The sequence below is a fragment of the Hippichthys cyanospilos genome, chromosome 5, assembly GCF_059441005.1.
Source record: "Hippichthys cyanospilos isolate Australia breed blue-spotted pipefish chromosome 5, RoL_Hcya_1.0, whole genome shotgun sequence".
NCBI lineage: Eukaryota > Metazoa > Chordata > Actinopteri > Syngnathiformes > Syngnathidae > Hippichthys > Hippichthys cyanospilos.
In genome coordinates this window covers 4,052,897-4,070,690 of record NC_142373.1, presented here as the reverse complement: position 1 = coordinate 4,070,690, position 17,794 = coordinate 4,052,897, and the positions used below count along the sequence as shown (strand labels likewise).

General features: G+C 39.7%; 1 protein-coding gene and 1 long non-coding RNA gene across 7 annotated transcripts in view; one reads left to right on the top strand and one right to left on the bottom strand.

The window, feature by feature from the left end:
* The window catches only part of LOC148423203 (protein mono-ADP-ribosyltransferase PARP4-like), a 51,862-nt gene that overhangs the window by 19,371 nt on the left and 14,697 nt on the right, over window positions 1-17,794 (bottom strand). For all 6 annotated transcript variants that reach the window (XM_088415165.1, XM_088415169.1, XM_088415171.1 and 3 more), the window contains 14 exons: window positions 16,358-16,525; window positions 14,919-15,070; window positions 11,779-11,910; window positions 7,139-7,237; window positions 6,809-6,992; window positions 5,617-5,758; window positions 4,879-5,021; window positions 4,670-4,801; window positions 3,585-3,671; window positions 3,333-3,497; window positions 3,194-3,240; window positions 1,388-1,469; window positions 996-1,133; window positions 726-915 (listed from right to left, as the gene is read on the bottom strand). In XM_088415165.1, the coding sequence (XP_088271291.1) occupies window positions 726-915; window positions 996-1,133; window positions 1,388-1,469; window positions 3,194-3,240; window positions 3,333-3,497; window positions 3,585-3,671; window positions 4,670-4,801; window positions 4,879-5,021; window positions 5,617-5,758; window positions 6,809-6,992; window positions 7,139-7,237; window positions 11,779-11,910; window positions 14,919-15,070; window positions 16,358-16,525 (1,861 nt within the window). The remainder of the gene's footprint in view (window positions 1-725; window positions 916-995; window positions 1,134-1,387; window positions 1,470-3,193; window positions 3,241-3,332; window positions 3,498-3,584; window positions 3,672-4,669; window positions 4,802-4,878; window positions 5,022-5,616; window positions 5,759-6,808; window positions 6,993-7,138; window positions 7,238-11,778; window positions 11,911-14,918; window positions 15,071-16,357; window positions 16,526-17,794) is intronic.
* LOC148423204 (uncharacterized) lies at window positions 7,656-17,580 on the top strand. Its single transcript, XR_015865636.1, has 4 exons — window positions 7,656-8,094; window positions 11,787-11,927; window positions 16,365-16,562; window positions 17,484-17,580. It is a non-coding gene; the product is annotated as an uncharacterized LOC148423204 (long non-coding RNA).

Genomic DNA, 17,794 nt, shown 5'->3' with positions numbered 1-17,794 from the left:
ATATTATATACACAAACCAACTTGAGGTCAACCATTCACATTGACGTTCCATCTCCGGGCTGCCTGTCTTCATGAAACTCATCGTGCATGTTTTTTTCAGATTGTGAGAGAGAGTTTTTTTTTACTTTTTGCTCATTTTTTGTTCAGCCTATCCTGACCACACTTCTTTTTCAAAACCGAAAAAATATATATTTTTGTTTTTTTTCCTCTAATTTACACTTTTTGTCGGATTCAAATCGTTCCAACAATAAATTGTTCAGAGTACCATACATTTCACTTTTTCCATAAAATTCAAATGTTTTTGGCACCCACCTGTATTTACTGTCACTTTTAAAGTTACAGCATACCAGGGGTGTCCAAACTCGGCCTTTGAGGTCCTCTGTCTTGCATGCTTTCCCTGACACACCTGATTCAAATGAGCAGTATTGTTATCACGCTGCTGCTGTGCTTGCTGACGAGCTGGTCATTTGAATCAGGTGTGTCGGAGAAAGAAACCTGGGAAACATGAAGGATACCGACCATTGATGACCGGGTTTGGACACCCCTGCAGTATACTGATTCTCTGTCATTGAACTGAATTTGTTTAGGTTTTGTTTTTTTTTACCTGCTGGGAGTGCATTCAATGTAATTGTTAAACTTTTTCCTAAAACTTGACAGACTGCATAGCAATATCTAAAAGGCATAGTGGCACCAAAAAAAATAAAAAAGAAAAAAGTTATGCTGACCTGTGCCAAACAAGATGATGTTGATTTTAAGGTCACCCTTAAGGCTTCTGATGACATGCTGGGCAATCCTCTGTGCCCAGAGTAAAGGTTCCCCACACATGGACTCAGACGTGTCCAGCAAAATGACAACTTCATCGGATCCAGAAGTTGGTTTGATGTCAAATTTGGGGTAGAAAACTAGCATGCAGGCCTAAAGGGTGGACAATGAGGTCACACAAAAAGAGCAAAACGGCAGATGAAGGCTGACAGACAGACAGCAAACTGTCAGACCTGGCTGTCCTTGTCAGGATGCTCCTCCACCCACATCCTGGGCAGATGTACCTCCGACAGAGTGACTGACAGCTGGAATCCTTCTGGAGCCATGACCTGCCCGGGCAGCACGCTCACTACCGCCTTGCACTCGGTCCTCTGCAGGATAACGAGAGCGAGCAAAATCATCAGCTCTGTCATGGCATTGTGGCAATGTGTGATGTTGAAAGGCATATGCGTCAGCTTTTGAAGCATTGCAGATACACATTTTTGTAGGAACTAAAATATGAAAACTGTCCTAAAAGATAACAATCGAAAAACTGTGCATCCTTATGAAGCTGTGGATTCAAAAGACATGAGAAGTAATTTATTCCAACTGATATGATACATGAAGATATAAACATGAAATCAACCTTCATCTTGACTTTGTGTGTAAGGCATCGCAGGCTGCTGATCTCATACGGCATCTCAATGGACATGTCCAGGCTGAACTCTCTGAGAGGGAACAATGACTTTATTTACATGCACGTACATATGAATGCATATTATGTCAGCCAAATGTTTCTCATGCAGCGATTCCAAAACAGCTGCCATTTGATGGGCACACAGAAACTTGAAGACAGCCATTTCCACATCACACAACTGAATCAAACAATTTAGGAGTGAAAAATGCCAATCTGCAAGTTTAAGATTTTAATGAAGAACATCTTTTAGGGAAACTTAATTCACTCAATTGTGCAACAAAAATTGGCAATTTGGAATATATGTATTAAGATTTATTAAAATTATTCACATTAAACTCCACTTTTTTTTTAAATTTACTGTCACTGCACTCAATAGCTACACCTGTTTTTAGTCCATTAACAACATTTATAATTAATTATATGCTATTACGTAACGCATTATGTAAATATGTAACTATATCGCAAGTCAGTGTGTTGTACTTCTTGGATTTATTTAAATTTTCATTTACACATATTTTGCTTTGCTGTTCTCTTAATTTTACTCTTGTTAGCCTTGAACATTAGAATCTGTTCTCAGTTGTACAGTACAAAACCATTTTTTATTGATTGCTATTTATTAAACAATCATGCTGTTCATTTTGTATTTAGCGGCTCGATGACACAGAGGTTAACACGTCCGCCTTACAGTTTCAGGGACTCAAGTTCAAATCAACATTACTCCACCAATCCTGTGTGGAGTTTGCATGTTCTTCTCGAGCCCACGTGGGTTCTCTCCCGGCACTCCGGCACTCCCAAAATATGAATGGAAGGTGTAATGGTCATACTAAATTGTCCTAAGGTGTGATGGGGCGCGTGAATGGTTGTTCGTCTCTATATGCCCGGCAATTGGCTGGCAACCAGTTCAGGGTGTTTCCCTACTGCCCAAAGTCAGCTGTGATAGGAACCAGCAAGCCTATCCCGTCTGCCTCACAGTTCGTGGGTTCGCTTCCAGCTCATGCTTTTTTTGTGTGGAGTTTGCATGGCTGAATGGGTTTCCTCCCACAGAAAAAACAACAACAAAAATAACATGCATGGAAGGAAATTGGGACACTCTAAATTGTCCTTGGATGTGTTTGTGGGAGTGAATGTTTGACTTGTGTGCCCTGCCTTTGGCTGGCAACCAGATGAGGGTGTAGCCTGCCTGGTGCCCAAAGACTGCTGGGATAGGCTCCACCACACCCATGACCCTTGTGAGAATAAGCCAAGATGATGGATGAAAAAATTATCTTCTCCATCTATGTAGGAATCATTTTGAGTAGTTATTATACATTTGCCATGATAGTACATATTTGCAGCATAAATGAGTGTTTTCAGCTTGGGTGTGGCTACAAGAGGACGACTCGACTGCAGAGTGCGAACAGCTGATAAGGAGACATTGACAGCAGAGCCCCTGGGAGGTGACGTCAGGACCTCTGAGCTCATATCCACTACCAGAGAATGTGAAGATTGATAAAGGATTCTTGCTAATATGAACACATAAACAAGTATACTGTCTGCCAATTTTACATGTAATCAGATGCCTCTGTATCATATAAAATGGGGGGTGTTAGAAGTAGCATTGGAGAACGAATGTGCAGTGAACAAATAAACGCTACACTCCTTCTCCCTCTCGATCCCACTTGAGAAAATGATGAAACTGAGTGCCTTTTCTCTCTTTATTGCCTAATTATTATAAATGTCTATTTGGTGAACCTGACAATCTACTTTCAGACGAACCTTGTATTTGCTGCGTCATCCGTCACACACACTTTATCCACGGTCACCTGTTAAAACATCAGTTTGCCAGGGCTTTAATTTTTTGGTCTTCAAACTATAGAAAAAAAAAAAATGGATATCCTAGGAAGGCCTGTCTTACCTGCGTAGTTTGATTGAGCGCAGCACTTGCCTGCCACGGTGCAACACTACCAGGCAGGGTGAACAAAACACTCCCGTCCTTGATGATGAGCTCGGACACAAAGGTCACTTTAATGAGCACGCTGGCGCCTGCTGGCAGGTTGCCCACGCTAATGGTGAAAATGTCCTGCAAGGAAGGGTGTAGAGGCCACACTGTAGGTGAGATCAAACTCTATTGACATGTGTTGTGAGCTTGGGTGTGTGGCATGCTTACTGGGGCATCCTGATCCATGAGGTAGGCTCCGTGGCCCTTCTCTATAGCCTCCTTGTACTGCTTACGGGCCTGCTCTTTCTCCTTCACCTGGCATCCAAGGACATGACAGTAAACTGGTGTGGAAATCATCAGACAACAAGGCTAGCATGACATGCCACTGAAGCCCCAATTCTGGATTACGGCTGATTGTTTTGACTATCCAGTCTGTTTTGTTCAAATAAAGTCTTAACTTAGTTTGTCAAAAATATGTTAAATGTGTATTTGCGTTTTTTTTTTTTTTTTTATTATTACATGGTAAATTGGAAACGAAGGCTTATGTTTGTTTTGTTACAGTCAATTTTTGCTTTTGTGTAACTGATGTGGCCTTAAGAAAGAAAAAAAAAAAGACAAAGACTTTATTTAAATGCCCATCCACCAAACATTTTTTAGGTTGCTTGTCTTCATTTTGGTGGTGGGGAACTGTACTATTTCAGCAGATTTTATTACTAAAGTAGATCATACGGCAAATATGAACAAACAACCATACACACCTCAGGACAATTTACAGTCTTAATTAACTCAACACGCACATTTTTGGAAAGACGAATAATAATTTTGTACCGCAAGAAACACTATAAATGCAAATTACACAGACATGACTGACCTCCTGTGCGACATGCAAACCACTAGTCCATCACGTACACTTTACTTAGAATTTGTGCCATTATATTATCAAAACGAGACCAAAGGACATACTTTTAGACAAATCTTTTTTAGATGCAGAAGTGCAGGAAAAGAAACATACATTTCAGTAAATCAATCTTCCAACTCTTAAATGCAGTTTAGGAGCACCACATCCACAATAAAGTAATACCTGTTTGAAAAATGCCCGGCAGGTGTCTTTTGTATCGCTATGAGGTGTTGATTCGGGAACATTTGATTTAAGATTTATTCAAGAAATGCAGATCTGTATTTTTTTTTTTTTTAATGCATTCACGAACTGGATAGAAAACATGGAATTTAGGTCATTTGAAGACAACATAAAAATCCTAAGCCTAAGTTTGATTCTATTTCTTTAGCAAAGAGGACAATTTTAGATACTGTACCTGTCCCACAACATGTTTCCCATTAATGAAGGCTTCAAAGCCACACACGACTGCGTAATCATCCAGAGGGAAGACATACTTGGCTTCAATAGGCATGTTGCTCAAATTAGTGTACTTTTGGAAGATGACCACCTACAAAAAGATAAAGGCGTAGAATAACAAAATGTCTCCGTTCGAGGACGCTTGAAGATTGTGAGAAATCCTCCTACATGAGAGAGCAAATCCATCAACTTGCACTTCACATGTACAGCCAGCAGGGGGAGCTGCTGCCCTGAGCTGTCCATCAGTCCTGCGGTCACGTCGTCCAATGGATTCTTTATACTTTCAACACCATCATCATCAGGAAGGATCGCTAAAAGAAAGACACACGTGTTATACTCGCCCCTCCCGTGCGTCATAGGCGATGCCAGCATATTTACATAAGATCTGTGTTGTCTCTACAAAGATCAAATAGTCTTACAAAAGGAGTTGTTCCAATCCATTGCACTCCTTTGTCATGATAAATATTTCCACGAGGCTTGCTGACATGCATGCTCGCCTTGGGGATGGCAGGATGGTCCATTAAGTCTTGTTTCAGTTTGGGAGTTGTTACTGTACTAAAAACTTGCTCAGCTACTTTGCCAACTGATCCTAAGAGAAAACTCTTGGCGAAGGAACTTTTAGTGCCAATTAGGAGCGGCGCCACAATAAGAAGCTTTGCAAACGCAGCCCCTGAGGTTCTTCATTGCACAATCACTTGATATTTATTTATTTATTTGTTACATCGTTGCAGGTTTGAATTGAATCTGTAACAACTGGCATCTTATGGAGATGAGACATTATCATATACACTTTTAAAGAGAAGACACTTAAGGCTGACCTACGACTGACTCCTCAAATGAAAAAACAAAAAATACACCCGCTGACTTCTTTCTACGGGAAGCATGGCAGTGCTGTGGAATGCTCACCGGAGCCAGCAGGGGGTAGGCAAGATTCAGCTAATGTGTCTACAGCTGGGGCGAACACCTTATACTGGTCTCCGTCGATGCTGAATTGAACAACATATTTCAGCTTGACCTGATCTGGACTGTACACCACGTACTCATCACCCTGGAGAACGTAATGGAAACAGAATTAGCTACAGTAATAATTGAACAGTAAACTTTTTTTCAAAAAGGAATTAGAGCAAGTGTGCCCATTATGTAGACAATATGAGCTCCCAGTAGCTTGGTACAGGAGTATCAGTGCCTCTCATGTCATTAACTCTTATCAATCAGCCCTCCATAATTTATGCTTTTGATATACTCTAGGTGGCTGTCAACGGCGTTGTTTTATGCAATAATATATACATGCATACAATTATTCCATCAGAGATAAAAAAAAAAGTCCACGTATATGGTGAAATTTTGTCACCTGGTTGACATGCTAGTCACATGCCAGTTACATGCTTCCCCAAGGCCTAGCTTTAACATGCAAATGGATGACTGAAGATCTAGTCAGCCTAGATCCTAAGATCAGATTCAGAAATAAAAACACAAACACTACAATTTTGCTGAACTTTGATATGATTTTTTTTCAAGTAAATACTGAATGTATAATAAATTTAATCGCTAGTGAATCCGGTGATGGGTGGTTGCGTTATTACTTTAGCAAATGCTAAAGGCTATCTTGAATGACAGTTAAACTGTGCTAAACAATTCTGCATGCATACATTTACCATTATCCCATTTCTTTTGCTGTGTGCCAATGTTGTGCCAATGTAATCAAATTTGCATTCTATGGCCTTGCAACGTGAGCTGACATGCTGCGCTTTTGATTTTGCTTCATCAAATAAATTATAAAATGTTTCCATATTTTTGTCATGGGTAGTGCAATGAATATGTAATTCCACAGATGTCCTCCTGTGTGATTGGCCATTGAATGCACCTTCAGTCAATATGTGCCAAACACGAGTGAGTACAGAGTTTTGTTTTGTTTATTCATGCAGCTACAAATTGATGAAGGCAATAACTTTTTTTTTTTTGCAAAACTTTGGTCCCACACTGGAAATGCATCACCAGAAACAATCATCTTGAGTTAGATCTGATTTCATTTCTAATGATTCTTAAAAAGACACTTAAAAAGTAAACACATAGTTCACAAATAGTAGCAGAGCCCTACCTCAAACTCGGAGTGAGTGGTGGCGGTGCGGCGGACGCCATGCACGCTGTTGTGTCCCTCAGGGGCCTGAGTCAGAGTGGGGTCTCTCTGGTGAAGCTCCAGGCAGTGCCCCAGGGCTACGTCACACACCAGCAGCAATCGAGAACCGTCCGTTACACCGGGTTTAGAATACTTTAGGGAAGTCCTGTATGGAAGGTGAAGAAGGACAGCCACTGTGAAGCTGATTTATGAGGGCAAACTGATAAAATAATGCAAAGTAATCGAGTGTGGAAGAATAGCATGTGAGGAGGATATCCAATGAATAAAAGGATTTTCCAAATGCTTACTGACCTCATGCTGTCACTGAAGTAAATGCCATTTCCAAGATTGCCAGCATCTGTTCGTTTAATTCCCCAGTTCTCAACCCCAAAACAAGGTAGCAGCAAACCACTAACAGAAAACAAAGGTCAAACATTATCAACATTGGTGTGTTGAAGAAATTATAGTGGATGAAAACCAGCAAATAATGGAGCCCCTCTCCAAAAACAAACAAACAAACAAACAAGTGAATAAATAAATAACGAGATTAATCCGTGCTGCGATTGGGATCATACGCAAATTCGCTCCATGGTAATCCAAACCTCTGTTAATTAGCTAATGCGCGTAAACCCCAGGTAAAAACATAAAAAAAATATATATACAGTGATACCGCCGCTGACGAACACTTAAGTTCACGAACTTTTTGCCTCAAGAACATTAAAATCGCGGGCATATAGTCTCTGCTGACGAACTAGTTTTCGGCGGACGAACCAAACAAAACCGAACAGCGCCACGGCCACCGTTTCGGTTTTGTCTGGTTCTTCTGCCTCACGGCGTCCAAGTTTGTCGCTATTATGGGACCGAAAAGACCCCACCACAGGCAAGTGTTAACCCTAAGAAAACATTAAAGAAAATTACAATCGAGCAGAAGAACGAGATCATTGAAAACCACGAACGAGGTGTGCGTTTGTGTGACTTAGCGTCCCAGTACCAGTACGCTAAGTATACCATTGCTACCATCCGTAAGAACAAGGAAGCTATTAAGGGTGCGTGTGTGGCTAAGGGTGTTTCTGTGTTGTCTAAGCAACGGTTTCAGGCAATAGAAGAGGTTGAAAAACGTATGTTGATTTGGATTAATGAAAAGCAGCTAGCAGGGGACAGTGTGAGTGAGGGTATTATCGCCGAGAAAGCACGGCAACTTCACTCGGATATCGTCCCTCTTCCTCCCCCCACTCCATTCCATCAAGTCATCAACTACCATCACAAAGGTAAATAAAACGACTTTATTATAAAGTACAGTTTATTTCTTTAATTACAATACAATAGCACATTTATTGTACATGAAATAAGGTATATTTTTGTGTAGATTTAAGGCTTATTAAGGAGAAAATTGTGTTTTATGGGGACCTGGGAATGGATTATTCTCATTTTAATGGTTTCTTACGGGAAATAAATGTTCGGAAGATGAACTTTTCGCCTTACACACACTTTCTGGGAACCAATTATGTTCGTGAGCTGAGGTATCACTGCACATACTTTTAGACAGGACCACCATTATCTTAAATATTTTAACCTGAAAAAAAAGGTACAAAACATTGTGATGATTTTTTTTTAATCCTATTCATCGTGAATGTTATTTTGAAAAAAAAAAAAAGTTAAGTTAATAAGTCTTGCACTTCACACGTCAATAGAAAAATATAAATGGGATTTTTTTTTTTTTTTAATTCGACACTCATTCGAGGAAGATTGAGCCATATAAACCAAGTTTTGACGTACAGATACACATTTTTACATCAGCCATATTGTTATTTATGATAATTACCGTAACGGGACAGGCTGGAGGGCAGAAGTCGGTTGGCTGTTAGCAGCCAGTGCCTTTTGCAGCAAATCCATCTGATTCAATTAACCCTTTACTGGGCACAGCGGCCACTTTCGTCTGATAGTCTAAACAGAAAAGCTTCCCTAATGGCCATTGCTTAAATTCTAACATACTCTTAAAGTTCTAAAATTCGGAAAATTCTTGCCTGTTTCGGACTCAAAAATAGAAAAACATGTGCCTAATAAAGACCGTTTTTGCCTGTTTAGACTATCAGCCACAAGCTCAACTGCTTCGAGCGCATTCAACGTTACAGTGGCGAGGCATTCACTGCTCACAATGTGGAAAATCTGAAATACACTCAACTCGCAACACATATATAACGTAACGGATAACAACACAAGAAATTATGAATAATTTTCAAACATGTGATTCATTCTGTTTTGCAATACATTACATTGTTGACAAACTGCTGATGCGTCTTATACACGATAACATAGAAAATACCAGAATTTGGCCCTAGAATTAAGTGAGTATCCTATACACAGCTGCGTCCTATATTTTGGGGATTACAGAATATGGTGTTCAATGAATTTATTTCCTTCATAAATTAGAGGAACTGTCCTACACTATTGTCATATTGGTGAACACTTTCGACCATGCTCCATTTACCTCAGCTATAGTTGTGCCATGGCATGCTTTTAAAATATTTTTGAAATGAAGACTACTGTTCATTCAATGACATAATTTGTACAATAATTGAAAGAGGTTTTTCCAAGCTGTTGTCACATTTATGAATGAAATGATGACATCCACTGCTCAAATTGCAGAGTGCAGAATGTCTGCCTGTGCCTATGTCTCGCATTCAAACCACCTGTGCACAAAATAGACCACCAAAAGGGGGTCTAAAATCTACTCTACATTTTGTAATCAAAATAGCAGAAGCACTATGGGACATGTCTGCTGGAAGACAAAGTGAGGCATAGACAGTCTACCAAAATTATAGAAACACTAAACTAGACTTGCACGATTATTGTCATTTAAGTTTTACAAAAATGGCAGGCATTAGAGAAATGAAAAGTAATGAACTAGTTTTCACACTAAGCATCAGGGGTGAGGAAATCCTATAAATGCTGGAACGCCCACTCCCAGACAAGCGCAACATGGCTCCAAACACTGTAAACTCCACCTGCGCTGGCACCAAAACGAGGGTGCGCCCAATTTTACACTGAGCGCAGGGGCGGTGGCTTATCAAAATAGCGCCCCATATCTTTAGAGAGACTGCTCAAAAACACTGTCTCTTTTTACAAATGACATTAGACAGATTTGGGTATTGTACTAATTGGGTATTGTACTAATTTTTGCTGGTCCATCATTCATAATTCATTGGTGAGCTGGGTCAACCTTCCATCATTGTCTATCCACAAATTTCCAAGCCGAACCAAACTGTAATCATGAGTCGTTCATCATTTTCTTTTACCCATGTTTCTATGACTTCTATCACTTTTCACCACCAGAGTTGGGCATACAAATACAAATATTTGATCGTTCATCACTCACTGGAATAATGTTCCTAAGCATAAGTGGAGCACATGCTGGATTGCCCCCTCCAAAGAAGTGCACCTTCGCGGTGTGGGGTGACGTATGATCGTTAAGTCGCCGTTTGAGTGAGGCCATTTCTGGACATTTAGCTGTGACAAACCTCTGGGGTGTTCGCAAAATTTTAACTTTGTGCACATGATTTGATTTACCTACCAGGGTCACCTTTTTTACCACAATGCCTAAAGAAGTTTTGAAGCACGTTACGAAGTCATTTATGAATATTGTTTTTCTTTCAATCACCCAAACGATTCAGCGGCATTCGATCTATCCATACACATGTAGGTTTTTACTTATTTATCCGTTCCACGCCCCCATGGTCATTATAAGTGCAAAAAAGGCGACAGGAAAAATGAAAGGATTTGCATCAAAAAAAAAAGGTTGAATATTTTATAACGCGTATTATAGCTTTGAATATGTCATCAACTCATAACAAAAACAAATTTTTTTGGGGGCAGTGGCAGTTATACTGAAAAAATCCCCCTCCAACATTTTTTGATGACAATGGTCAATGGCTTTTGAGGTGTGATAAACTATGTCGTTTATGATTTTTTTCTTCCTTTCAAACTCTCAAAACGTTCAGTGGCATCAGATCTATCAATACATATGTATTTTTTTTTTATTTATCCTTCACCCCTCAGTACAATGTATATGCAAAAAAGTGACATTGAAAAAAAATTAAAGGGGCTGTATTCAAAAGTATATGAAGGCATTCGGCCAATAGCATATCGGCCAATAGCATATCGGCATTTCTGTGATTGACGTGATGCCAGCCAATAGCATATCCGCATCTCCGTGACTGAGACCAAGACTGTGACCTTACTCGATCAATAGCATATCGGCATCTCCGTGACTGAGACCGTGACTGTTACTTTAATCGACCAATAGCATATCGGCATTTCCGTGACATGCGAAAAAAGTTGTTTTTGTTGATGCAGCAAAGCAAAAAAAATAGTGCGGACACACTGACCGGCTTGTTGGATGGTTCGTAAGACGAAAGGTTTGTGCGTAAGAGGGGGACAAAAAAACGCCACGGTCCACGTCGTAAGATGAAAAATACGTAAAACAGGGGGTTCGTAAACCGGGGGCCCACTGTACATATATATATATTTTATATATTTATTATATATATATTTTGGGGGGGGGGGGGATAATTCATATGCCATAATGGAGCTTTGAATTAGTCATTAACTCATAACAAAAGGAAAATTCGATGCATGTACATTTTTTGGGTAGTGGCAGTTTTACTGAAAAAAATCCCCCTTGAACATTTCTCAACCAAGATGATCCATGGCTTTTGGGTTGTATCATTTATATCATTTATGATTTTTTTTTTCAACTACTCATAATGTTCAGTGGCATCAGAGCCATCCATTTTTGGTGATGGGGGTGGGGTTCCCAAATTGTTCATTTGTAGGAGGCATTTTGGAAGTCGGTAGTTCTTAACTGGTTTCTCCAGAAGAAATTGGTAAATTAGAAAATGCACACTTGGGAGTGCAAAATGGACCATCTAACTTTAGCTTCCTTTCAAACTCACCGCGACAGAATTCCAACAAAGTTGCTGGCGCTGGAGGAGTGAAGGAGCGACTTGATGTTGCCGAGCTTGCCCTTAAAGGTCTGAAGCTCCACAGCTCTGCTGACTCGTAACACCTGATGGATCTGCACAGCACTGAAAAGGCAAATAAGGTAGTCATTTACTTTACAAGTAGCTCTTGTGAATGAAAAGTAAGCTTTTATCATCCTACTGAGATCAATCAAGCCTGAAGCAGACCCACATGAGCTGTGGCTGAAAAGGCCCCTGTGGGGATAAAACTGCAGACCGTGTCTCCAAATCTTGAGTGCAAGTCATCTATTGAGTTTGTCAAAAAAAAGCTTAAAGTGTCATGTGTTAAAGAAACTTGCTACATTAAATGGCTATACACAATAAAGTGTCACAGACAATTACTGAACCCCATGCTTCATCCAACTGACCTTTTACAAACTGACTGGCCAATCACACAATTGTGCTATTTATCCAGTCTTATTTTCTATAATTAAAAAACAAAAAAAAGCTAAATTTGATAGGGATGGTCATGGGCATTTCTACACTCCTAAAAAAACAACAATTAATAAGCTGATACATCTTTTTACAAATTAACAAAATACTTGACTATGAACAATGAAATTAAACTTTGAATCTACAGTACCAGTCAAAAGTTTGGAAACACCCATTTACACTACAGTTTTTCATTATTTAACAGAGGTGGGCATCTTACTTTTTTTTTCTTTGCTGGTTCTGTCAGTCGTTGGTGCATTGCCCCCGTTCCGTCATCATCGGTCCGCCATTTGTTTTCTCGCCGAAAATTGTAATTGTCGGTCCGTTAGAAAACCGCTAGTCTGTCACTCTCTTCCGATGTCACATACCCGCCCCCATAAGCACCCCTCAATTTTTTAAAAACCGTTGTTCTACTAACACATCAAATTAGCCAAATGGCTAGAATTATCATTGCACATAAGTCTCGATAGCTTGGCCTTTAAAGGTTAAAAGTTAAAATATGCAGTCGTAATTTGAACCATATAAATTTAGTACAAAAGCCTAAAAGTTAGAATAAACTAAGCCCCTTGACAGTAAGCTGCAATAAGACATTATTCATGTCTGGCTAGATAGCATATATGTGTGTGCACGCTGGACTCGACTGCGTTTGTCGGTCGTGTCCACTGGGAGGGATTATCATGCTTTACATGAGGATGCCCATTGCATTGCCTGCAAAATAGCTAGTCGACGACATAGCTATTTTAGTCATCCGCATTGTGCAAGAAAAAAACAAAAAAAAAATCAGTCATTAAAAAAATAAGTCAATCAAGGAAAAAAAAACTGCATTTGAAAAATGTTAAATGTCGATGTTAAAAAATGTTCATGTTAAAAAGGATACAATTTTAGGTATCTATACATTTTTCATTGATAATCTCATTTATAGTGAGGTATGCAAATAAGTGGTACTCACGCGTGAGCGAAAATCACTTAAATGTAACGTTGCATGCTTCACTTCGCCCATTTGTGTACCCTACCAAACTTTCACCCATGACAACCAGCGAGCCTGAAAGCAACTTTTTTTCTCCAAGTGGCTCCAAGATGTGCCATGGCTTGAAGCACACTTAAGATTTAACAGTCACCTCCTCAGCTAGCAGACAAAACAGGTGTATTTGATACAGGGTCAAACTTTTTCAGTCATCCTCTATTTGACTTATGAAGAGAGTGCGTGCCTGTATGTATCGCAGCTTATGGCTGCAAAAAAAAGCTAACAGAAAAAAAAGCTAATCGAAAGAAATAGCTAATCACCCTCTTGCTGGGTGGCGAGACAAAGTGTAGGAACATCGCAGTGGATTCCACTTGCCCCGCAGATTCGACATACTGCATGTCTGCCCCGTCGCGCTGTCACTGCAACGACGACGCACACCTCCTCCCACTGTATATGTCGTTGGTCCAGCAATGCTGTGCTATGAAGTCCTTGGAAGGTCAATGCGCTTGCGCAGGGACCACCAACTCACTCGGTTAAAAAAATAAAATGGCACAAAGAAAGAGAACCAATTGTTTTTGGTGCATCCAATCAAAGGAGAAGACAATCTTGTCAACGTGGAGCGCTTTTTCTTTGTAAAGCAGGATGTAGATCACAATCTTTTTCCTGTTTGGTGCTTTCTGAACTGTGGAATTGACCGTGGTGCAGGTTTGCAGAACAGATCTTTCAAGTCCTGTTTATGCACACTCTAAGTCTTCCTATTCTGAGGATATATGATTGTTTACAAAATCGGCTTGGACTGACTCTCGGCCACGTATCAGTCTTGTGAGGGTGTAAATGAGATTGTTTACGTTGTCACTCTACATTGACAGAGAATTTACCTCCGACTTGGACTAATTAAACCGGGTCCCGAAAGAAACACGCATACCATAACTGATAAGACTAACGACATTTTTTAAGATGCGGGTTTGAATAATGCGATGTGGCTGTGTGCATACAGACAGAATGCACTTCATGTGGGAGTGACACTGAGGATGACATTGATGAAGACTTTTTAATGAAGGGTGAGTACCAGGTATACATGTGAGTAACCCACAAAAAATTATGTGCACCCCTTTTTTTGTCATCACAGCAAGAAAGGGGGCACACAGTGTTTTCTCTTTCTTTCATGGGAACAAATAATTGAGAAGCAATGAATTAATGTAAAACTAAGTTGTCTGTAGGGGTGACTGAAATTATTGTTTTTCAATGTGTGCCCTGCGAGTGACTTGCGACAGCCTAGTGTGTACGCAGCCTCTTACTCAAAGTCAGCTGTGATAAGAGGGCACCCACATCTCTGAGGATAAGCCTCATAGAAAATGGATATGTGTAATATTTTCAGAATGATGAAAACACAATCGAATAATTAGAAAATAGATTGCTGAGTAATTGCAGACACTCGAGTCATTGAATTACTTTTGTAAATTTGTATTTGCTTATTTCTTTTTGCTCTAAAATTGTTGTTAAATTAAAGTAATAACACATTAACAGAGGTATTCCCTTAAGTCCTCCTCCCTTCGTCATCAGGCTTAGGGATGGTTGACTTTTGCTGTGCGATTAGGGTTTTACTTTAGCTTCTAACTTGATTTGTTTTGTATGATTTACTTGTGGTGCTTTTATACCGTGCATATAAATTTCTTACCTGTCTTCGAGCAGAGATGATACAGTGCGGTATTCGTGGCAGCCAGTCTCAACTGTTTCAATGCTGCACCTTAGGGCGCGAAATTTGCCAACGCAGGAAGGGGTGGGGCTTCTCAGAGTCATCTCACTCACGTTCAGGATGTCACGAACAAGCTAGGCAAAAAGAAACAATGACTCACTTGTCAGTCTTGATTAGAGCCACGTGTGTGGAAGGGGGGAAAGTGCATTTTCTTGTCGATATGCGGCTAATATTTTTCTGAGTTGTTTGACATGGAAAAATAAAACAAAGGGAGATCCTCAGTTATTCAACAAATGTATGTGGTGAATTCATCCATTACTTAACTTGCCTATTATAATGCATTTCTTTCTAAATATCATGTGAGTCGTTTGAGTTCCAAACAGAACAACAGTAGGTAGTAACTAGATCTCAGAAAATAAATTTGATGCTATAGCAGCATGCAATGTGGAGAGTTGTGTACAAATGTGGTCATGCTCTGGTATGCTTGGCCCCACAAGACTCGGCCACACAAACATTGCGCTCTTCCACGCTTCTCTTTTCACATTTGACAAGACTGCAAAACTGATAACATTCGCGTAGCTAACAATATGTTCTATGTGTCTTAATATTGTGTTAGATGAAATAAGAATTAAGCAAAAAAATCCACAATTGCATCCATCTCAGGAGGCGGCCATTTTGCCACATGCTGTAGACCGAAAATTAGGTCATAGTTGTCAACTGCGCAGGTATCGACAGAACACGGCTCAAATATTGTCTGGCTCCCCCTGAAATGGATTTTTAAAAAACGCTCACTTCTAAAGTCATAAACACAATATTATTCCTAATGCTGTGTTTTATTACTTTACAAATGTGCTTTTACCATTGTTCCTTTGTGTTTAAAATACATACCACTGAGAGGGAGAAGTGAAACAATAGTTGACGGTATTTTAAAGATATTTTAAGGTGAGCTTCCCAGTTGTTTTTGTGCATAGTCTTTACATTTGACCTATAAGGATCCAATATGTGACAATTAGAAAAAAAAAATTGCAATAATTACATATGAATTGAGATGAAAACAGCTACATCAAAAAATATAAATGAGTATATTCTTTGCTGTTGAAGGCTGTCAGCATTTCAAATGTTCAAAAGCAGAAAAAGAACAAGCTTGAGGGTATTTTTGTGAGTTCATCAAAGGGGTTTCGACAGGCTTCAGAAGCAGAAGAAAGCGCAACCAAATTGAGGAGGCAAAACAGAACCCTCTTTGGGCTGTGGTTTGTTGCAAGCCGGCAATATTAATTACGGTGGATTGTTATCTGTTGCAGCAGTGTGAATTGTGGACTGGAAAACACTTAAGAAATCTCCTCATCCTTTTCTTTATTACAGTACTATTGTGTACTCATTTGTGCATGTAACACACACGAAACATGAATGTTTTATTATACCTGACAGAGGTCCAGTTTTTCGGCGATAACCAAGGGAGTGCAACCAACACTGAAGTATTTGCATGGCAGCAGGGTGTGAACTTGACAGAGAAGAGAGTGCGCTGCAGGAGCATCGGATTCCTTCAGTTTTCTTTGTGCTTCAAGCAACATGCCCTCAGCTCTGCTCACCTTAAAACACACAGGATGGAGTGCAAAAACACTGAATGTAGGATCCCATTTCTGTTTGAATCAATTTGGGCTAAAGCCCTTCTGTGTAGCGTTTGCATTTTGTGAGTTCATGCCAGATTGAAATGTTTTCAATGTTGAAAGAAAAAAAAGCTTAGTTCCCATAAGACAAAACCTGCACGACTAAATTATTTTGAACATTTTCAAAAATATGTAGCTTCAGTGATGATGACTGTATTGTCTTTGGAGTTAACCAGTACATTTTATTTGCGTTTCACTGTTTTTGCCATGTTTATTTGTTATTAAATCAATGGTAACAAATAACATGTGAAAAACACTCAAAATAATTGATTCTAACATCTCTGGAAATTAAATGTTGCTTGCTTAGCCTATTTTAGTGTCAGGGTGTAATTTATATGTATGGCTTCTCAAACACTGATGTCATATTGACATTAATATCAGGCATATTAATTTATGTTGGAATAAACCTGATGTCACTGAAGGCCCAGGGCTGAAATGCATGACCCACCACCGAGATACCTGGTACCCGCCTATCCCTAGTGATTGCAACAACTGAACTATAATTTATTTTAAAAAAAAGTACCTTACGTTCTATTGAGTGTTAACAAAAACACATCTGAGGTCTGCTGGAAAAGCTCAAGGAGTAGTGTCACAAAATATTATTTCAAGTCCTGACTACAAATTCAGAGATGTCCCCTTCAATGCGGGCTAGACAATCAACCAGCATGTCTACAGCAGAGATCAAGGGGTGTTTGCATTCTTGCAATTCCATGAAAAGAAGCCAGACTTGTGGCAGGAATACTCATGGCTGCTTTATCATGACAACGCAGGCTCACAGCGCTTTAAGCAAATTCCTGTCTGAGAAAAATATCGCCATGCCGGAACAACCTCCCTACTTAAATTTTTTTTTCTCTTTTTCAAACTCATGGGGGTCATCAAGGGGACCCGTTTTGAAGATATGGATGACATCAAGATGGCATGACGACGAAGCTCTGGAGAATCCTGGAGGAATCCTTCCAAGAATGCATAAAGGCGAGGTCAGAGAATGCTGCAAAAGTGCATTACATTCCGGGGGGGATAACTTCAAAGAGGAGGACCTTGTACTTTGTAGTTTGAATTTCAAACCCATCTTTTATGAAACTACTGCTGGAACTTTTCTGAAATGTCATACCTGTATATAAGATTTATTGAAGACTTCTACTATAAGTAGTCAATAGTCAACATCTTTTCTGGGGAGTGACAAACTACATT